At 46.8% G+C, this 16,372-nt stretch overlaps 2 protein-coding genes across 2 annotated transcripts; both read left to right on the top strand.

Moving 5' to 3' along the window:
* Positions 1-7,781: 7,781 nt before the first annotated feature.
* LOC120700389 lies at positions 7,782-9,152 on the top strand. Its single transcript, XM_039984600.1, has one exon. The coding sequence runs from the start codon at positions 7,782-7,784 to the stop codon at positions 9,150-9,152; it is 1,371 nt and encodes a 456-aa protein (XP_039840534.1).
* A 2,435-nt stretch (positions 9,153-11,587) lies between these two features.
* Positions 11,588-16,324, top strand: LOC120697073 (protein PEROXIN-4). Its single transcript, XM_039980202.1, has 6 exons — positions 11,588-11,867; positions 13,471-13,531; positions 14,586-14,705; positions 14,790-14,918; positions 15,090-15,219; positions 15,919-16,324. Exons 2-6 carry the CDS (start codon positions 13,526-13,528, stop codon positions 16,005-16,007), a joined length of 474 nt encoding a protein of 157 aa, XP_039836136.1. The 5' UTR covers positions 11,588-11,867; positions 13,471-13,525; the 3' UTR covers positions 16,008-16,324.
* Positions 16,325-16,372: the final 48 nt, after the last annotated feature.

The following is a 16,372-nucleotide window of genomic DNA, read 5'->3' as shown; positions in this document are numbered from 1 at the left end:
GCAAAACTATAAGCGACTGCGGACCTTCGTAGCTGTTTTCATTTCTTTTTACGTTGTAAGGGGCCGTACTCTTTTCCACACAGGGGGAAACTCCACATCGGAGGTGAGGTTTTTGACGAGGCGGACCCGTTATAAACTAATTCAATACAATGAATTCCCCCCAAGTAAAGTGTCACCTTCGCCTAAGCAGCCTAAACGGCAAGCTTCGGCCAGCATCTGTATGCTGCGTAAAACTGTAAGTTAGCAAAGTATGCAGAATTCAAAAACTTTGCATACTTATCAAAATAAACGCCAAGGGGCTTTGACCTTTCAAACGGTCCGAACCAAAAAAACCTTCGGCACAAAAGGCACAATAAGTGCTAAAATAAACGCCAAGGGGCTTCGACCTTTCAAACGGTCCGAACCAAAAAACCTTCGACACAAAAGGCACAATAAGTGCTAAAATAAACGCCAAGGGGCTTCGACCTTTCAAACGGTCCGAACCAAAAAACCTTCGGCACAAAAGGCACAATAAGTGCTAAAATAAACGCCAAGGGGCTTCGACCTTTCAAACGGTCCGAACCAAAAAACATTCGGCACAAAAGGCACAATAAGTGCTAAAATAAACGCCAAGGGGCTTCGACCTTTCAAACGGTCCAAACCAAAAAACCTTCGGCACAAAAGGCACAATAAGTGCTAAAATAAACGCCAAGGGGCTTCGACCTTTCAAACGGTCCGAACCAAAAAAACCTTCGGCACAAAAGGCACAATAAGTGCTAAAATAAACGACAAGGGGTTTCGACCTTTCAAACGGCCCGAACCAAAAACCTTCGGCACAAAAAGCACAATAAGTGCTAAAATAAACGCTAAGGGGCTTCGACCTGTCAAAAGGTCCGAACCAAAAAAAACCTTCGGCACCAAAGGCACAATAAGTGCTAAACAAAAGCCAAGGGGCTTCGACCTTTCAAAAGGTCCGAACCAAAAAACCTTCGGCGAAAATAAAGACACAATAAGTGCTAGACAAACGCCAAGGGATTTCGACCTTTTAAAAGGACCGAACCAAAAACCTTCGGCGAAAATAAAGACACAACAACTGCTAGACAAACGCCAAAAACCTTCGGCCTTTCAAAATATCCAAAGCAGAAACCTACGGCCCTAAACGAAGAAACTCCTACCCCCGAAGGTATGAATCAAAAACACCCTCGGAAAAATCAAATGATGCATGCCAGAAAGGGGGGAGACGTTTTTCTCCTTGGACTCGGCATCCATCGTTCGAGACATACAAAGCCAAACACAGGACCCCTTGAGACAATAGTGCGCAAGAAAGGGGGGAGCCGTTTTTCTCCAAAACATAAAACTTTGTGCACACTGCCTCGACAGTGAACAACCCTTCTATCAAGGGTCCACCAAAAAGACGGAATAATTCTCCCCCTAAACCACCCAAAGCAATGGTCCGCCAGGAAGGGGGGAGATGTTTTTCTCCAAAAAACACAGCCCTAACGCACATCACTTTGGGTGGCAATAACTTGCTTCTCGAAACACAAGGCCAGCACGCAACAAAATACATTTTTTTCTAAAAACACTGAAACACACAACACCCGAAGCTCACCAAAGGCTCCAGACGAAGAACAACGACGAGCCGTTCGCAAGAATGGGAGGAGACATTTTTCCCGACACCTTGCACATTCCTCACCAAATTCCAACAATTTGCAATTCCAAAATTCACGGGAGATGTTTTTCCCATACACTAAGAAAGGCACCTCAAAGGGTGCACAAAGAAAATCGCCCCACAGGGTGCGCACAGAAAGGCACCTCGAAGGATGCAAACAAGAAGCACCTCGAAGAGTGCGCACAGAAAGGCACCTCAAAGGACGCACAATGAAGCGCAGCCAATACAAGAGCTCTTGCGCTCCAAAAACTACACAGAGTCTCGACCCGACAAAAACAAGTACTCCGCGACACTAGCCCCAGGATGAGCGAGGCTGAAAGCCTCCCAACTCAACAACGGCACAACGTTGTTCGCTTCCTGCAGTTTGGGAATTTTTACAAACAAGGTTCAAAGTTCTCAAAACAAAGCCTAAAAGCTAATCTCTAAACCTGAGCCCCTGGAGCACCGCTTGCTTCGCGACCCGAAGGAGACGTTCCAGCCCCGGGCGACCGACCATCCTCCGAAGGTTGACTAGGCATCGTCTCCTGCGCCAAAAAAAAAACTTTACCAAAAGCAAGCGAAACAAAACCCTCAAAAGGCAGGATCTTTCGAAACGAACCTACCTCAGCAGCAGTGGCTGCAAGAGTCCGAACGGCGACTCTCCCAGAAGCGCTCGAGAAATGTAATCTTGAGTTCCTGGATCCTGGCCACCTCCTCGGACAGACGCTCGTAGGGGACATACTGAAAGTCACCTCTGAGTTTGGAGAGGTCGACAGCACCGACTCGGAGAAGATTACCCACCAGTCCCTCGAAGGAGAGACGCCGCGTTGTCACTCGCAACACTCATCACTTCACCAAGCCATTCGAACTCCGACGTTAACCAGTCCAGAAGCTGGAAGAAAACCTGGGGACCTTCGGCCGGCTTGGGCAAGGGCAGAGGCTCCGCGCCAAGCGCAGCAAGAGCCTTTTTGTACTCTTGATACACTCCGTCGATCCGAGCGGCAACCTCCGCGTACACCTGCTCGAGTTCGCTCACCCTAGAATGAACCGCCTCAAGCTCTGTGATCTTCCCCTTGAGAGCAACCTTCTCGTTCGCGTCGTCCTCCACCGTCTTCCGAAGGCTTTCCAGCACCTTCTCGTTGTCCTTCGCCGTCACCTCCAACTTAACGCACCTCCCCTTCAACTGCTTGTTCTCATCCTTCAGAGTGAGAACCTCCGCCTCAGCCCGCCGCAGTTTGTCTGCCAGACTTAGCCTCTCGGTGGTGCTCTTGACCCGAAGGTCCGCATCCGCCTTGGTCTTTTGCATCAAAATGCGACTGGCGTGGGCAAGCTTCTTGCTCAAGTCAGCGACGATGAAGGCTGCGTCGGAGGTGGAAGTTGTTGACGCTCACTAACGATCATTTCTAGGTGTCAACTTGATCAGAAAATCATGAGAGTTTGCATTTCTTACACGTACTTATATTCAATAAAGTCCCTAAACAACACTTTACCTTCTAGAATATGCAAGTTGTGTTTTTGAGATAATATGCAGGTTGCAAGCACACTTTGGCCCAGCAGAAAATCACAGAAAATATCAGAGTACAGATTCAGGCTCAAATGGACCAAGTGTAGCCCAAGAACCAAAGCAAAACAAGTCAAGACAGGCCAACCCCGGCGTGGATCAGACAAGGAGGCCCAGACAAGCCCAACCCCCAGCAGTTGAGGGCGGTTGGCGGCCAGGGCAGGCCGACCGCCGACCAGGCCCATGGGCCCCACCACCTCAATTTTGCCACGTGGCGCCTCCCTGTTGCTCCTTTAGGTCGGTTTGGGGTGCTGCGGCCGGTGGCTCCCACCTATAAATACAAGGGAGGAGGTAGAGAATAGAACACACACACACACCCCTCACTTCACTCACCTCTCAAGTTCCTTCTTGCATAGTCTTTAGGCTTAGTGGAGTTTAGGAGAAGTTTAGGAGTCATCGAGTCGCCGGTGTTGCTCGAGAGTCTGGTATGGGTTCATCTCTAGCTCTCTCTTGTAATATTCGGTTGTTTGTAATAGAATTACACTATGGTTACCGATATCTGCTTGAAGTATATTCTGAGTTATCGAGTATATGCTTCTTGTCATGGTTGCGTTATCATTCTATGCTTGCATTGTATGATCGCCCTGTGCTGGAGATGGTTAGTCTTTTGTTCTTAAAACTCTATCAACTGCTCTAGTATTCGTATGATTGCTCTAGTGTGATGTCTGTCCATCCGGAGGGTGGGGGCTCCGCGCGGGACACAAGAGTATCTCTTACTAGTGTAGACATGGTGTCTAGATTAGCTAAGTGTTGCTGGATGTCAACTATACCCACAGTTTGTAGAGGTAGCTGACAGGTGGTGACAGCTCTGTCCGAGCCTTTTAGTAATCCTCCACGTTCGGTATGGGGGGTAGGAGGTACATAAAGTCACCGGGGTGTACGGGCTCCTCCCGTCGCTTCGATAGCGATCTCCCTGTTGTGTAGTTTAATCTCTGACGAGCTAACCAATGAGAAAGTGTAGATATAGCTAGCCTAGCACAGCTGACTCGAGCTCTGACTTTTACCTTGCTCCCGGCCTAAAGCATCTTTTATCTTTCTTTTATTTATTTATCCGAGAGGGTAGTTTGTGTGTGTGTCACACTACCTCCTACCATGTTATTATCTTACCCCTGTTTATGCATGAGAATATTCAATCTAGATAGAGTTCACCCACTAATCTATATATTCTCTCACCGCCTTCCCTGCGGAAATATAAATGACACCCCGGTATACTCCCGGGTAAAATGCTACAGCGGTATTCCGTGCGCTTGCGGATTTATTCGTGGTTCATGAAATACTGCCACCCCAAATTGGCGTCTGCGGGCGTCATCGCTGGTGACGTTGGTAGGCGCCAACAGAAGTCTCAGCCACGGCTGCATTAAACTCTACATCAAAAACCGGATCACCTTCGGGAATCCCAGAAACTGCACAAGGACAAAACGGAACCATGCCCTGCCTCACCTCTCTCCGGAGGAAGAATTCCAGTAGTACCCGGCCCATGCATTATGGACAGAAGATGCTTCATTGACTCAGACAAAGCTGCAAAATGCAACACAAAAGTATAAGACCCCAGACAAATCATGAACCGCAAAACGATGCAAAGCTGAAGCTCACCGGCCTCATCGACGTTCAACCCTTCAATCGCCTCCAGCTCCCAATCCAAAGGAGGAGCGGAGCTGCCGGCAACTCCCCCCTCCCGAGCGACAACAATGTGTCGCCTACCTGGAGCTCCGCCTCCTCGACGTCCTTGACGTCAAAAGGCTTCGCGGACGTTGGCTCCGGATCCTTCGTGGCTTCAACCCTCGGTCCGGTCGGCTTCGGCTCTGATGGCCTCAGGAAGTCCGCCGGCTTGGACGCAGGCCGGACGATGCTGTTGATCCTCCTGTGCTTAGTGATACCTTCGGGACAACAATGAAGGTTAATCAGTGCCTTCGCAACCTCCACACGGTGACCCGAACCAAAAAGCATCGTCCCATACTGATCATAAAGATCGTAAAGGGATCTAAATAACCTCCCTTCCGAAACAACTATCTCCCCGCCCACCATCCCCATAAGTTCCTCCATAAACAAGGGCGTACCACTATCGCCCGAAGATGTACCCTCTTCACGAGACCTCCTCTTGGCACGTTCAGCCCTCACCACCAAAACCTTCGTACTTGAAGGTCTCCGCCCCCGCCCACGACCTCGAACACCTCCGCCGACCCCCTCGCCCGAGGTTCCGACCTCCTCCCTTTTAGCCTTGCCCTTGGACTTCTTTGGCGCCACTTCGGAGCCAACATTGCCTGGAGGCGTCATCCTTAGAACCGCACCAGCCGGCACCGGACGAGGATCATACTCCACGCCCATCTCCGCCAGGCACCGGTTCAACCGAAGGTTCCGCTTGCAAACCTCGATCAGGGAAAGATATTCCTTCCTGTTCCAAGGTCCCAAGATTTCCGAGGCCTCCCGCTCTAACTCGGCGACGATCACCTCATCACTCGAACCTTCGGGTCTTCGAAGCCCAAAAATTGGCGAGGTCAAGTCATACTCCATTCCAGCGAACCATTTCTGATCGAACCCTCGGGGAGCCCAGCCAGCAGACATAGGCCAAACCCCAGCGGCCAAAAATTCTTCCACCACATCTCTGCCCCCGCAAACTTGACAGGCCGTCATAAAAGCTTCCAAGCACAGTTTAAAGCCCGGAGCACGCTTGTTGTATGCAGGCTGAAAAGTGTGATCAAACGGCTCGATTTCCGAAGCTAACAAATATTTCTTCTCATCCAAACCCTCGGGATCCGAAAATCCGATCTTGGCATAAAACCAGTACTCCAACCAGTTCCCCTCCCATTTGTTTTTCTGAGCGGCGGCAAGAACAACCTTCGATAAGCCTGTCTTCTTGTTGGACTTGCGAGGAACGAAGGTGCAACACCCATTATGCACCTCACTCTCTTCCTCATCATCATCCACAAAAACCTTCCGAGGCTGACAATGCAACTAAAAGAGCCTGCAAAAGGCATCAACGGATACTCTACCTCCGAACGTCCTTGCAACCCATAAAAATTTGGACAACGCTACTATCCCGTTCGGGGTGAAATGGTGAAGCTTCACGTTGAATGGCTCCAGTAGCTTCGGAACTACTGGATCCATCGGAATGCGCAACCCAGCGGTAAAAAAATCTTTAAAAACCACCACCTCTCCAGTCTGAGGCACCGGGAAAACCTCTAGGCCAGGAGGGCGACACACACCCTCGGGAAAATATCCTTTCGAAACATAGAAATCGATCGTACTCTGAGAGACGACATATGGCTCGAAGAGCAAGGTCTTACGCTTCTCAGGAGCCATCAGGTCAGAAACACTCGCTGAAACCCCCGAAAGACTGCCGCTGGCCTGTTCTTGTTGGGCTGGCGGACGCAAAGCCTCGGATCCTTCGGGGTGTTCAGCAGGATCAGAGTCAGAACGAAGAACCTCCGTCTTAATGAATGCCATATCTACAAAAAAGCGAAGAAAAGCAGATTAGACAAAGGGATTAAATTCTAACCTTCGATTAACCTTGTTGTTTGCTTAGTGCGAGCCATGAGCCGCTAAACCACTTACACTGAGAAAAAACGAAGAGGCCGATCTCGCACAAAACGGAACCTTCGGAAGAAATGCTTTATAGCAAAAAGCGTCGAAGGTAAGCAAAGCACAAGAGGGCTCAGATTTTACCCTCCCCCCTCCTCCGCTTATATAGGCAAGGGAAAACTACAGTACCAATGGTAAAATCGAGGAGTCACCCGTTCCAGTGGCGCAATCGGAGCCTGACACGTACACACCAATAACTCGACCATTGCAGCCGACGGTTCGTGAGACGTTTTTCCTCGGGAGCCTCCCGAAGGATACGATCAACCCTTACCAATAACGCAGGTTCGGACCGCCGGCTCCGGACCTCGCCCTCGAGGGGCTACTGTTGGGGATTGGACCTTCGGGAGACCCCCCGGAGGTTGATCCCGGCCTCAAAAATATCTCTTGACCTGTCTGCAGGGCTCCGATGGTTTGGAGACAAATACGCCCGATGGATAATTGGCGCCTTCCGGGACCTGCGAAGAATGAAGGAGCTCACCTTCAGGAGGCCGAAGGTGACGAATGATCACTCAGAAGCACAAGCTTGAAGACCGGAACCTGCGAAGAATGAAGGAGCTCACCTTCGGGAGGCCGAATGTGACAAATGATCACTCAGAAGCACAAGCTAGAGGACCAGAACCTGCGAAGAATCCCAGCACCCGAAGGATATTGGGGACAGAGTGCAATCCAAACGAAGGACTTGGACCTTCATCGGTAGTGGGCATGTGTGTAAAACGTGAATACGTGAGAAGGTCGGATTTGCGCACCTCTCACCTTGTAATTTTACCCTGAAACCGTTTGCAAATGAGCTGTAAATGAGTTGGAAGGGGCCAGTTTAGTAAAATCTCGCCGAGGGCTAGGGGTATAAATAGCCCCCTCTCTCCACAATGTACGGGGTGGAATTTTCTAGTTACTACTAGAGAATTAAGTGATTACTTTCATTGCTATTTTCATACTGTTCATGCTCTCTATTTGGACATCTAAGAAGCTAAGATCCCAACACTCTCCACCAAGTTCAATCTGGGCGTCGAGGTCATGGAAGCAGAGGAGGAGGAACCTCGTGATCAGGCGCCGATGGAGGAGCCAAAACCTGTGGCGGTGGAGGCGAAGAAGCCTAAGAAGAAAGCGAGCCCCGGCATGAAGGCGAAAAAGGCCAAGAAGGCGGCCAAGCTTGCCGTGCAATCGCTGGAGACGTACAGCGGCGACAGCGCCTACCGCTTCCTCTTCGACTGCATCGCCCAGCTCTTCGCCGATCTCCTCGCCGCCGACCTCGACCAGCTCTCCCAAGGCGGCGGCGGCGGCGGCAGGCGGGCGAAGATCGGGCTCGCGGCCAAGTGGTGCCCGACGCCGGGCTCGTCCTTCGACCGGACGACGCTGCTCTGCGAGGCCATTGCGCGCCGCCTCTTCCCGCGAGACTCGAGCCCCGACTACGCCGGCCTGCCGGAGGAGCACTACGCCTACCGCGTGCTCCACCGCCTCCGCCGCGAGGCTCTGGTGCCGCTCTGCCGGGCCCTGGAGCTCCCCGAGGTGTACATGAGCGCCCAGCGGTGGTCCGAGCTGCCCTACACGCGCGTGGCCTCGGTGGCCATGAGGCGCTACAAGGCCCTCTTCAAGAAGCACGACCAGGCGCGCTTCGGCAAGTACCTCGATGACGTGGAGGCCGGCAAGGCCAAGGTCGCCGCCGGCGCGCTCCTGCCGCACGAGATCGCCGGCCCGGCCTACAAGGACCAGGACGACGAGGTGTCGGAGCTGCAGTGGCGCCGCATGGTGGAGGACCTCCGCGACAAGGGCTCGCTGAGCAAATGCATCGCCGTCTGCGACGTGTCCGGGAGCATGACCGGCACGCCGATGGAGGTGTGCGTCGCGCTGGGCCTGCTCATCTCGGAGCTCAGCGAGCAGCCATGGGCGGGCAGGGTGATCACCTTCAGCTCGGACCCGAAGATCCACGCCATCAAAGGCGACACCCTCCGGCAGAAGCTGAGCTTCGTCGAGAGCATGGGCTGGGGCTGCCACACCAACTTCCAGGCCGTGTTCGACCGCATCCTCCGCACGGCGACCGACGCCCGGCTGGCGCCGGAGAAGATGATCAGGACCGTCTTCGTGTTCAGCGACATGGAGTTCGACATGGCGTCGGCGCGCCCCTGGGAGACCGACTACCAGGCCATCCGCCGCAAGTTCCGGGACGCCGGGTACGGCGGCGTGGTGCCGCGGATCGTGTTCTGGAACCTGAGGGACTCGCTCTCGACGCCGGTGACGTCCAAGCAGCCGGGCGTCGCGATGGTGAGCGGCTTCTCCAAGAACCTCGTCAAGCTGTTCCTGGAGAACGACGGCGTCGTGAACGCGGAGGCCATGATGACTGCGGCGATCGCTGGGGAGGAGTACCAGAAACTTGCCATCTTTGACTGAATCCTGCGCTCTGCAGCAATCCATTCATCCATGCATTGGTTTCGTTACTCTGTCATCTAACATTAGTAGAGGACCCCCGCAGGGTTTGTGATAATAAGAGTAACACTGTTGTGTCTGGTGTTAGCGGATGCCATATGCTTTATGCATTAATTTCTCTGTCTGCAATCATCTATGGATTCCTTTGATTAAGAAGAAGTTTCAATTCAGTTGAGGCAAATCTTGTGGATTGCAATACAAGAAGGGAACATATCAGACGCAATCCAACCTCTTAATGCAAATTTAGATAAAAGACATGAAGGATTGGAAAATTTTACAATTAACCATCCGTCTCTAATTACACTTTTGCAAATCCCCTCCCACTATGTTGATGGGGAAGAAAAAGTATGATGCATATATAGACTATTGCCTTTGTTTATAAATATAAGTATTTCTTGTGTTCAAAATTTTATCTACAAATATAAGAATTTTTTGGAGTATTTCACTCCAATCAAAGTAGCCCTTATCAAATATAGGGGGATTCTAGGTTACAATCGCCCGTGAGTTTTTATCCATAACTACCTTGTGCACCCACCCTTCTCTTTTCAGAAAATATTTGTTGTTTTCTAACAAAAAAATTTGGAGAAATTTTTAGGACAAATATTTAGAGAGAACGGAAAAACTTTGATGTGAAAAAAATTAAAAGAGAAATTTTGAAGAAAAAGCTTTTTCATCCAATATAGAAAACTTCTGTAAAAAAAGTGTTCAGGAAAACTTTTGCAACAAAAGAAATAAAAACTTTTCGAAATGTTTTGTAAAAAACTTTTGCCGCAAAAATATAAAAACTTCTACAAATGTTCTGTGAATTTTTTTTGCATAAAAAATTAAAATAATGCCGCTCCATCTGGGGGTCACCGTTGCTCCCTCGGGGAGCGCACCCCGTCGCTGGGGAGCTCACCCACCGTTGCTCCTCCCGGGGAGCATGACGCCGCCATTGCGGAGCTCGCCCTGGAGAATCTCGACGTTGCTCCTCTTGGGGAGCGCGACGCCGCCACTGCTACGGGTGAGTGCGCCACAGCAGCCGCCGAGGAGCTCTCCCGCTGCTGGTGGCCCGTTGCCGCACCCTGTGCTCGAGTGAGCGCCTTCGGGAAAGAGAGAAGCGCTGGATTTGGATCTGAGGAGAACGAGAGAAGAAAATGAATGAGAGGATTGGCGGAGCTAGTGGGATAAATGCGTAGATAGTGGGTCGCGCCATGTTGAGTTGTGTTGGCTTAATCGACCGCTTGGAAGCAAGATCATGGGCGATGGTAGAACTAGCATCGGGTCAAATATAAGCGCTTGGGGACCGGGGCTAGGTTGGCTAGCTCAGCTGGGGGCTGGGCAAGCCCACCCGCGTTCGACGACGGCCGGGCGCGGGCAGGGTTAACCGAACCGACCGGTCCGGTCAAACCGCTGCCCTCCGGTAGCGGTTTACCGGACCGGTTTGATCGGTAACCGGTGGAAACCGGTTGAATTCAAATCTAAATTCAAATAAATTCAAAAAATCCCATGCAACCGGTTCCGACCGGTTTACCGGCCGGTTTTACCGGTTTACCGGTCGGTTTGACCGGTTTGAATTCAAACACAAATTCAAAAGCTCCCGTGCAACCGGTTTACCCGCCGGTTTTACCGGTTTACCGGCCGGTTTGACCGATGGGCCTTAATGGGCCGGTCCATTTTTTCATTTTTCTTTTTTGATTTAACTTTAAATCCCCACAACTATACTAAATGAACGAATTTTTGAGAAAATTTGACATTATTAGATTCATTGCACCTTGAAGTATTTTTAGGAATTTTTCATTTTTTGAATTTAAATTTAAATTTTGAATTTTGGCCGGTTGGGTACCGGAACCGGGCCGGACCGGTTTGATCGGTAACCGGTCAAACCGGACCGGTTCCCACCGGTTAGGTGAACCTTGGGCGCTGGTGCTCCACTCCTTCTTACAAGATGCGCCGGAGCTCGTGGGAGATTTAAAAAAAATATATAAGCGCTTTAACTAGGGGAACCGGCAACAAAAATATTTTTCCCTTCTCACTTAACCTGCTCTTTGAAAACCTAAAAATAAATATATATGTATAGAGTAATAATGCTCAAATTCAAACGAGCTGAAAAAGAGAAAAATTCATCTTCACCTACCCAATGTCCATTTTGGTTTCTTTCCTGCGCTTTTCCCGTGAAACGTGAGGATCATTTGAACGTTACTGATTTGGGCTGCATTTGAACGTTACTGATTGTCAGAAAATTTGTCTTTTTTGTAACTGCAAGTGTAAGATGAATTTGATCGTGGAAATTTATATGTAGATGGGGTAGACCGAGATGTACATTCATGATTTTTTTCAGAATTTTTTGAAGACTTTTTTAGTCGGATTGCACGATGATTTCACCAGTTTCGTGATTGCACCAGATATGTCTCCGTCATCCACCATCCCTCCCGATCCGTTCTGCTCCCCTCCGTGTCAACAGCGACGCCGCGAACCCTCCCTTTGCCTCCGCCTTCTGCTTTCCACTTCCACGTCCCCGTCTCGATCGGCCCGCCCGCCCGCTCCACGCGCCGCCGCGCGGAATCCGCAGACCCGCCCTCGCCCTGCCCTCCCCCACACCGCCTCGCCCTCTCCCCTGACCCGCCGTCCTTCCCCTCCCCAGTTCCCCAGCCAGATCGGAGCTGCGGGGTCGTCCACACGGGTGCTGCGTTTCGTCAGGTTCGTTCCTTCCTCCCCGCCGCTTGGCCGCGAGGAATCTGCACCCCCCCCCGCCCCACCATCCCACCACCACCCGGCTCGGCAAGGGCTCTTAATCGGGTTGGGGATCTGGGGGCGCCATTCGCTCACCAGCGATTCGCATGTAGAGTTTTCGGTTGGAGTTTGGAATTGCTATCCGGCGGATATGGACCTCGTGATGAATCTATTCTATTGAATCCAATTTGTGTTTTTTTTTTGCTTGCTCACAAAAAATGGTGGTGGTTGGTTTCCTGCTTGCGGGGTTGCAAAATTTCTGAACACAGCAATTCACACAGGTGTCTCAATAGCACACTGTCAAGAAAAATGACTGGTTAATTGATAGGTGTGTATAAATAAAGCAGCAGGCTAGGAACCACAGTTTACACTAAACATAAACATGTATATGAAAGATTAACTTTTGACGATGTTTGTTTCAAGCTGCAAGTGCAGCAAATGCACTTAGACAAAAGGAAATCTTTCTCAGCACCACCACTACTTACTAAAACGAAAATTGCGTCAAATTTGTTTCCACAATCTCTTTTCTTGTTCCCCAGTATCTTTTACCGACCATTTATGAACTGAGATCAGTATGGAGTTAGTTAATGATACTTAAGGACGTGTCTATTTTTTCCTTAGGTCGGTATCCGTGGACCATGGATTAGAGCTCCAATATTTGTTCCAGTTGGAATATGTGTTCATCTTTTGCAATACTTTGATTATATAATTAAATGATTTAAAATTAGTTTCCAACGGGAAGTTTGAACTTCCAAACAAAATTGAAGGTTGATTTTTCTATGAATTGTCATTTGAAAGAACATCTGTAGGTTGATTTTTCTATGAATTGTCATTTGAAAGAACATCTGTAAGTTATTTGATGATATGGTCATTTTAATGGAACTTGGTACTTACTAATCTTTGTTGTAAGCTGGTCCCTTTCATGTTCTGAAGCAATGTAGTGTGCTTAAACAAAAGTAATGACTGGTGTAAAGTTTTTTTTAATCCACATGGATGCTTGATTCTTTGTGTTGTTATGCATAGGTTAATTTCTCAAATCATATTTATAACCAGATCATTAGGTGAATATGCTGAGCAGTTGTCTCTTCTGACCCACCAGTGTTAATATTTGTCTCATTACTGCAACCTATGATTCTATCTTACAAACATATACATGTTTATTGGTTGCTGAGAGTTGGAACAATAGATGTCATACATTTTATGGATAAATTATTAGGACTTTGTTGCAAACATTAGTGGTTTGCAGTTATCTATGGTTAAGCTACAACTGCAAAACAATTGATTGGATGCAAAACATGAAAATTGCATTTAAGATCTTGTTTTGAATTAGTAATTTTATATCTTTTGGCATCATCCACTGCCAGGCAGGGAAAAATGGTTTTCAATGCATCTTTCCCTCGGAGTTGATGATGGATAAAAAAACAACTGATTTTTCACTATGTGCACCATGTCTAGTTTATCATTTTAGCCCTACCAATGTATCAATTTATGTTTTTTTCCTTTACAAACTATTGAATACTTTCAAGATTTTATATCTGGTTCTGACACAATGATGTGCTGTTAATTGCAGTTTTCTGTAAGCATCTTTGGGACATCAATTTTGTTGTTATTCTAGAAGAGGAAATATGCAGGTATGTTGCAACTTATCTTTTACCAACTCTTTTTTGTCTGTATCATTCCCATAGAAATAGCCATAGTTCATGAGTGGATCACTTATCAGCTCAAAAGCATTTTATTATTAGATAATATTTTTTCTTGTGGTGCACTGTAGAAATATACTATCTGACTTTAACACAAATGAATACATCTGACTGGTACTTGTTTTTGCTCTCCATCTAGTAATATGTTCTTGTGCAGTTTTTTCAAACTTCTATATCGAACAACTGTTAATTTGTCATATATTGTTCAGAGATGTATGTCTTCAGTTGTTGACTTCAACTTTTTGCCCCTGAAAATTTGGTGCTAGTAAAGACAGTTGTGTATATTACTATATTTCATGTCAGAATCCATCTATTTCCTGAACACTGATTATTAGTTTGCTCTGCTACATTCTTATTTTGAAACTGAGTGCTCAAATTTAATGATCTGAAAAGGCACCTGTTAATCTGTTATTAGTAGAATGCACACATTTAATTGCACTGTTTCACCATATTGTTCTTCATTTGTTTATTTTTAATTGAACACCAAACGTGCACAATCTATAGCATTTATTTCCTGAATGCTACTAATTTCTTCGCACTGTTACATTCTTATTTTGAAACTGAGTGCTTCCATTTAATTATCTCTAAAGGCACTTGTTATTAGTTTTTTTTTAGAAAAAGGATTCACCCAGCTTTTATAGAAAGTGAATAAGTTGCGGTACAAAGTCTCACAAAATGAAAAACACTGGGGTCACCAGCTTGCCCAGAGAGCACACTAAACCGAAGAGCTACCGACACCGAAAACCAACTACCACTAACAAAAGAACTTGCTTTCCTCAGCCTGCCTCGAGGCACTTTTTATTAGTTGGGGATGAATAGGGTAACATAGTAGCATGTGTTTTATAAAAAAAAGACAGTGTAGCATGAGGAGATACAGTTGCACTGTGCATTTATTTATTTTTATTGAATAGTTGTTCTTATTTTTAGAATCTGAATGTGCGCAATCCCTAACATGCAGCTTTGATTATGACTTATCTGTTAATAGGCATCAAGAGCTAGGCTTTTCAAGGAGTACAAGGAGGTGCAGCGAGAGAAATCAGCTGACCCTGATATTCAGTTGATATGTGATGATTCAAACATATTCAAGTGGACTGCTCTCATCAAGGTGTGTTTTGGTGATATTGACACAACCCAATGAAGGAACATTTTTTAATTATTTTCTACCAACTCTATCTCTTGTTTTTATCAGGGACCCTCGGAGACTCCTTATGAAGGTGGTGTCTTCCAGCTTGCCTTTGCTATTCCAGAGCAATACCCTCTGCTACCTCCCCAAGTTCGCTTCCTGACTAAAATTTTCCATCCAAATGTTCATTTCAAGGTTATTTCTCTTTCTGGCAAAAAGTACATTTAGTTATGAAGATCATTTCTTTTTGCCGTTCCTTAGTATTAAAACAATTCATTTTGCGATTAGTAAAATATTGCTTGGATGCAAGTGATGATCACTTGAATAATAATTTGTTTGCCTTTTATTGGTCATCTGTTCGCCTAGACTGGTGAAATTTGCTTGGATATCTTGAAGAATGCATGGAGCCCTGCGTGGACCCTCCAATCAGTTTGTAGAGCCATAATTGCACTGATGGCTCATCCGGAGCCAGACAGCCCACTTAACTGTGACTCAGGTAACTTTGGTTTCATCTCCGACTTTTCAACTCTTGCATTCACATATAAATATGGTATAGTTTCACCTGTATGAAATTGATAGCTTTATTCGACATTGTTACTGAAGTCACCAGTTTCCTTTCTTTATAATTGTTAAACATTTAATGTCTTTTGACATAGTAGCTAAACATGCTTTCCTATTCAGCTGCTTAACTATTATGATTTTTTTTCTGAAGTTGACAGTTTGCTGAGGTTATTGAATACTTTTCACAATGAAGTTTAAATTTGAGGTTACCTAGGAGCTACAGATGTGCAAAAACATGTGCATTTGAGATCTGTAAAAGAAAAGGGCAAAATTCAATGCAATGAAAATAAGTGGTTGTGGCTGAAACTGACATTGTATTCTTGAATTAAACAGAATCATTATCATCTTATAGTGGTACTTAACCGAATATTGTTTAATGATGAATTATACGGTAACTATTAACTAAATGATTGTTTAATGATGAATTATAGGGTAGCTAAATGAATGCTTATTGAAAATATAGATAGACTTGATGTTGCAGGTCCATTTTGATTAATCATGTATTGTAAGGACAAGCTAAAAATCTCATTTCAAAACTGACTAATTCCTGGATTACCTCAATTGATCAAGCATACCATCTTCTAAACCTCTGGTGCTAGCTTCTTACACTTTAATTTTCCCCATGCAATCATAGGCAATCTCCTACGATCTGGCGACATCAGAGGTTTTCAGTCAATGGCAAGAATGTACACAAAGCTTGCTGCGATGCCAAAGAAAAACTAATAAAGTTAAATGGAACATATGGAGCCCATGGGGCCTTCATCATAGCTGTGATGCTGTCGTCATGTGTCTGGAGTCGTGATGTATCTGTTTACTGACTGTATTTGACTTGGTATAAGAATCCATTTGCAAACTGATCTACTGTGTAGCTTTGGTCTCCTCTCACCTCACATCTTTTGTACTCCCTCTGTCGTTTTAGCAAATCTGGATACATAGTTTTTGCTATGTATCTATACATAACATTTAACACTTATCGCAGTTTGTCTAGGAAATTATCCATTTTCTATCAAATTGAAAAAAAAAAAACAGTTCTAGTGTCATCTTCAGCAAAAGCAGTTTGTGCTACACTCTAGCTGCCCACCTTGAAT

Source organism: Panicum virgatum, chromosome 3K (genome assembly GCF_016808335.1).
Source record: "Panicum virgatum strain AP13 chromosome 3K, P.virgatum_v5, whole genome shotgun sequence".
NCBI lineage: Eukaryota > Viridiplantae > Streptophyta > Magnoliopsida > Poales > Poaceae > Panicum > Panicum virgatum.
The sequence above is the reverse complement of the archived record's forward strand: the minus strand, read 5'-3'. Positions and strand labels throughout refer to the sequence as shown.

Excerpts from the sequence above, each read along its gene's own strand:
- LOC120700389 (XM_039984600.1), top strand. The coding sequence starts at position 7,782 with ATGGAAGCAGAGGAGGAGGAACCTCGTGATCAGGCGCCGATGGAGGAG.
- LOC120697073 (XM_039980202.1), top strand. Across the intron at positions 14,919-15,089 it reads ATCCAAATGTTCATTTCAAG|ACTGGTGAAATTTGCTTGGA; the intron begins GTTATTTCTCTT and ends CTGTTCGCCTAG. Across the intron at positions 15,220-15,918 it reads CCCACTTAACTGTGACTCAG|GCAATCTCCTACGATCTGGC; the intron begins GTAACTTTGGTT and ends ATGCAATCATAG.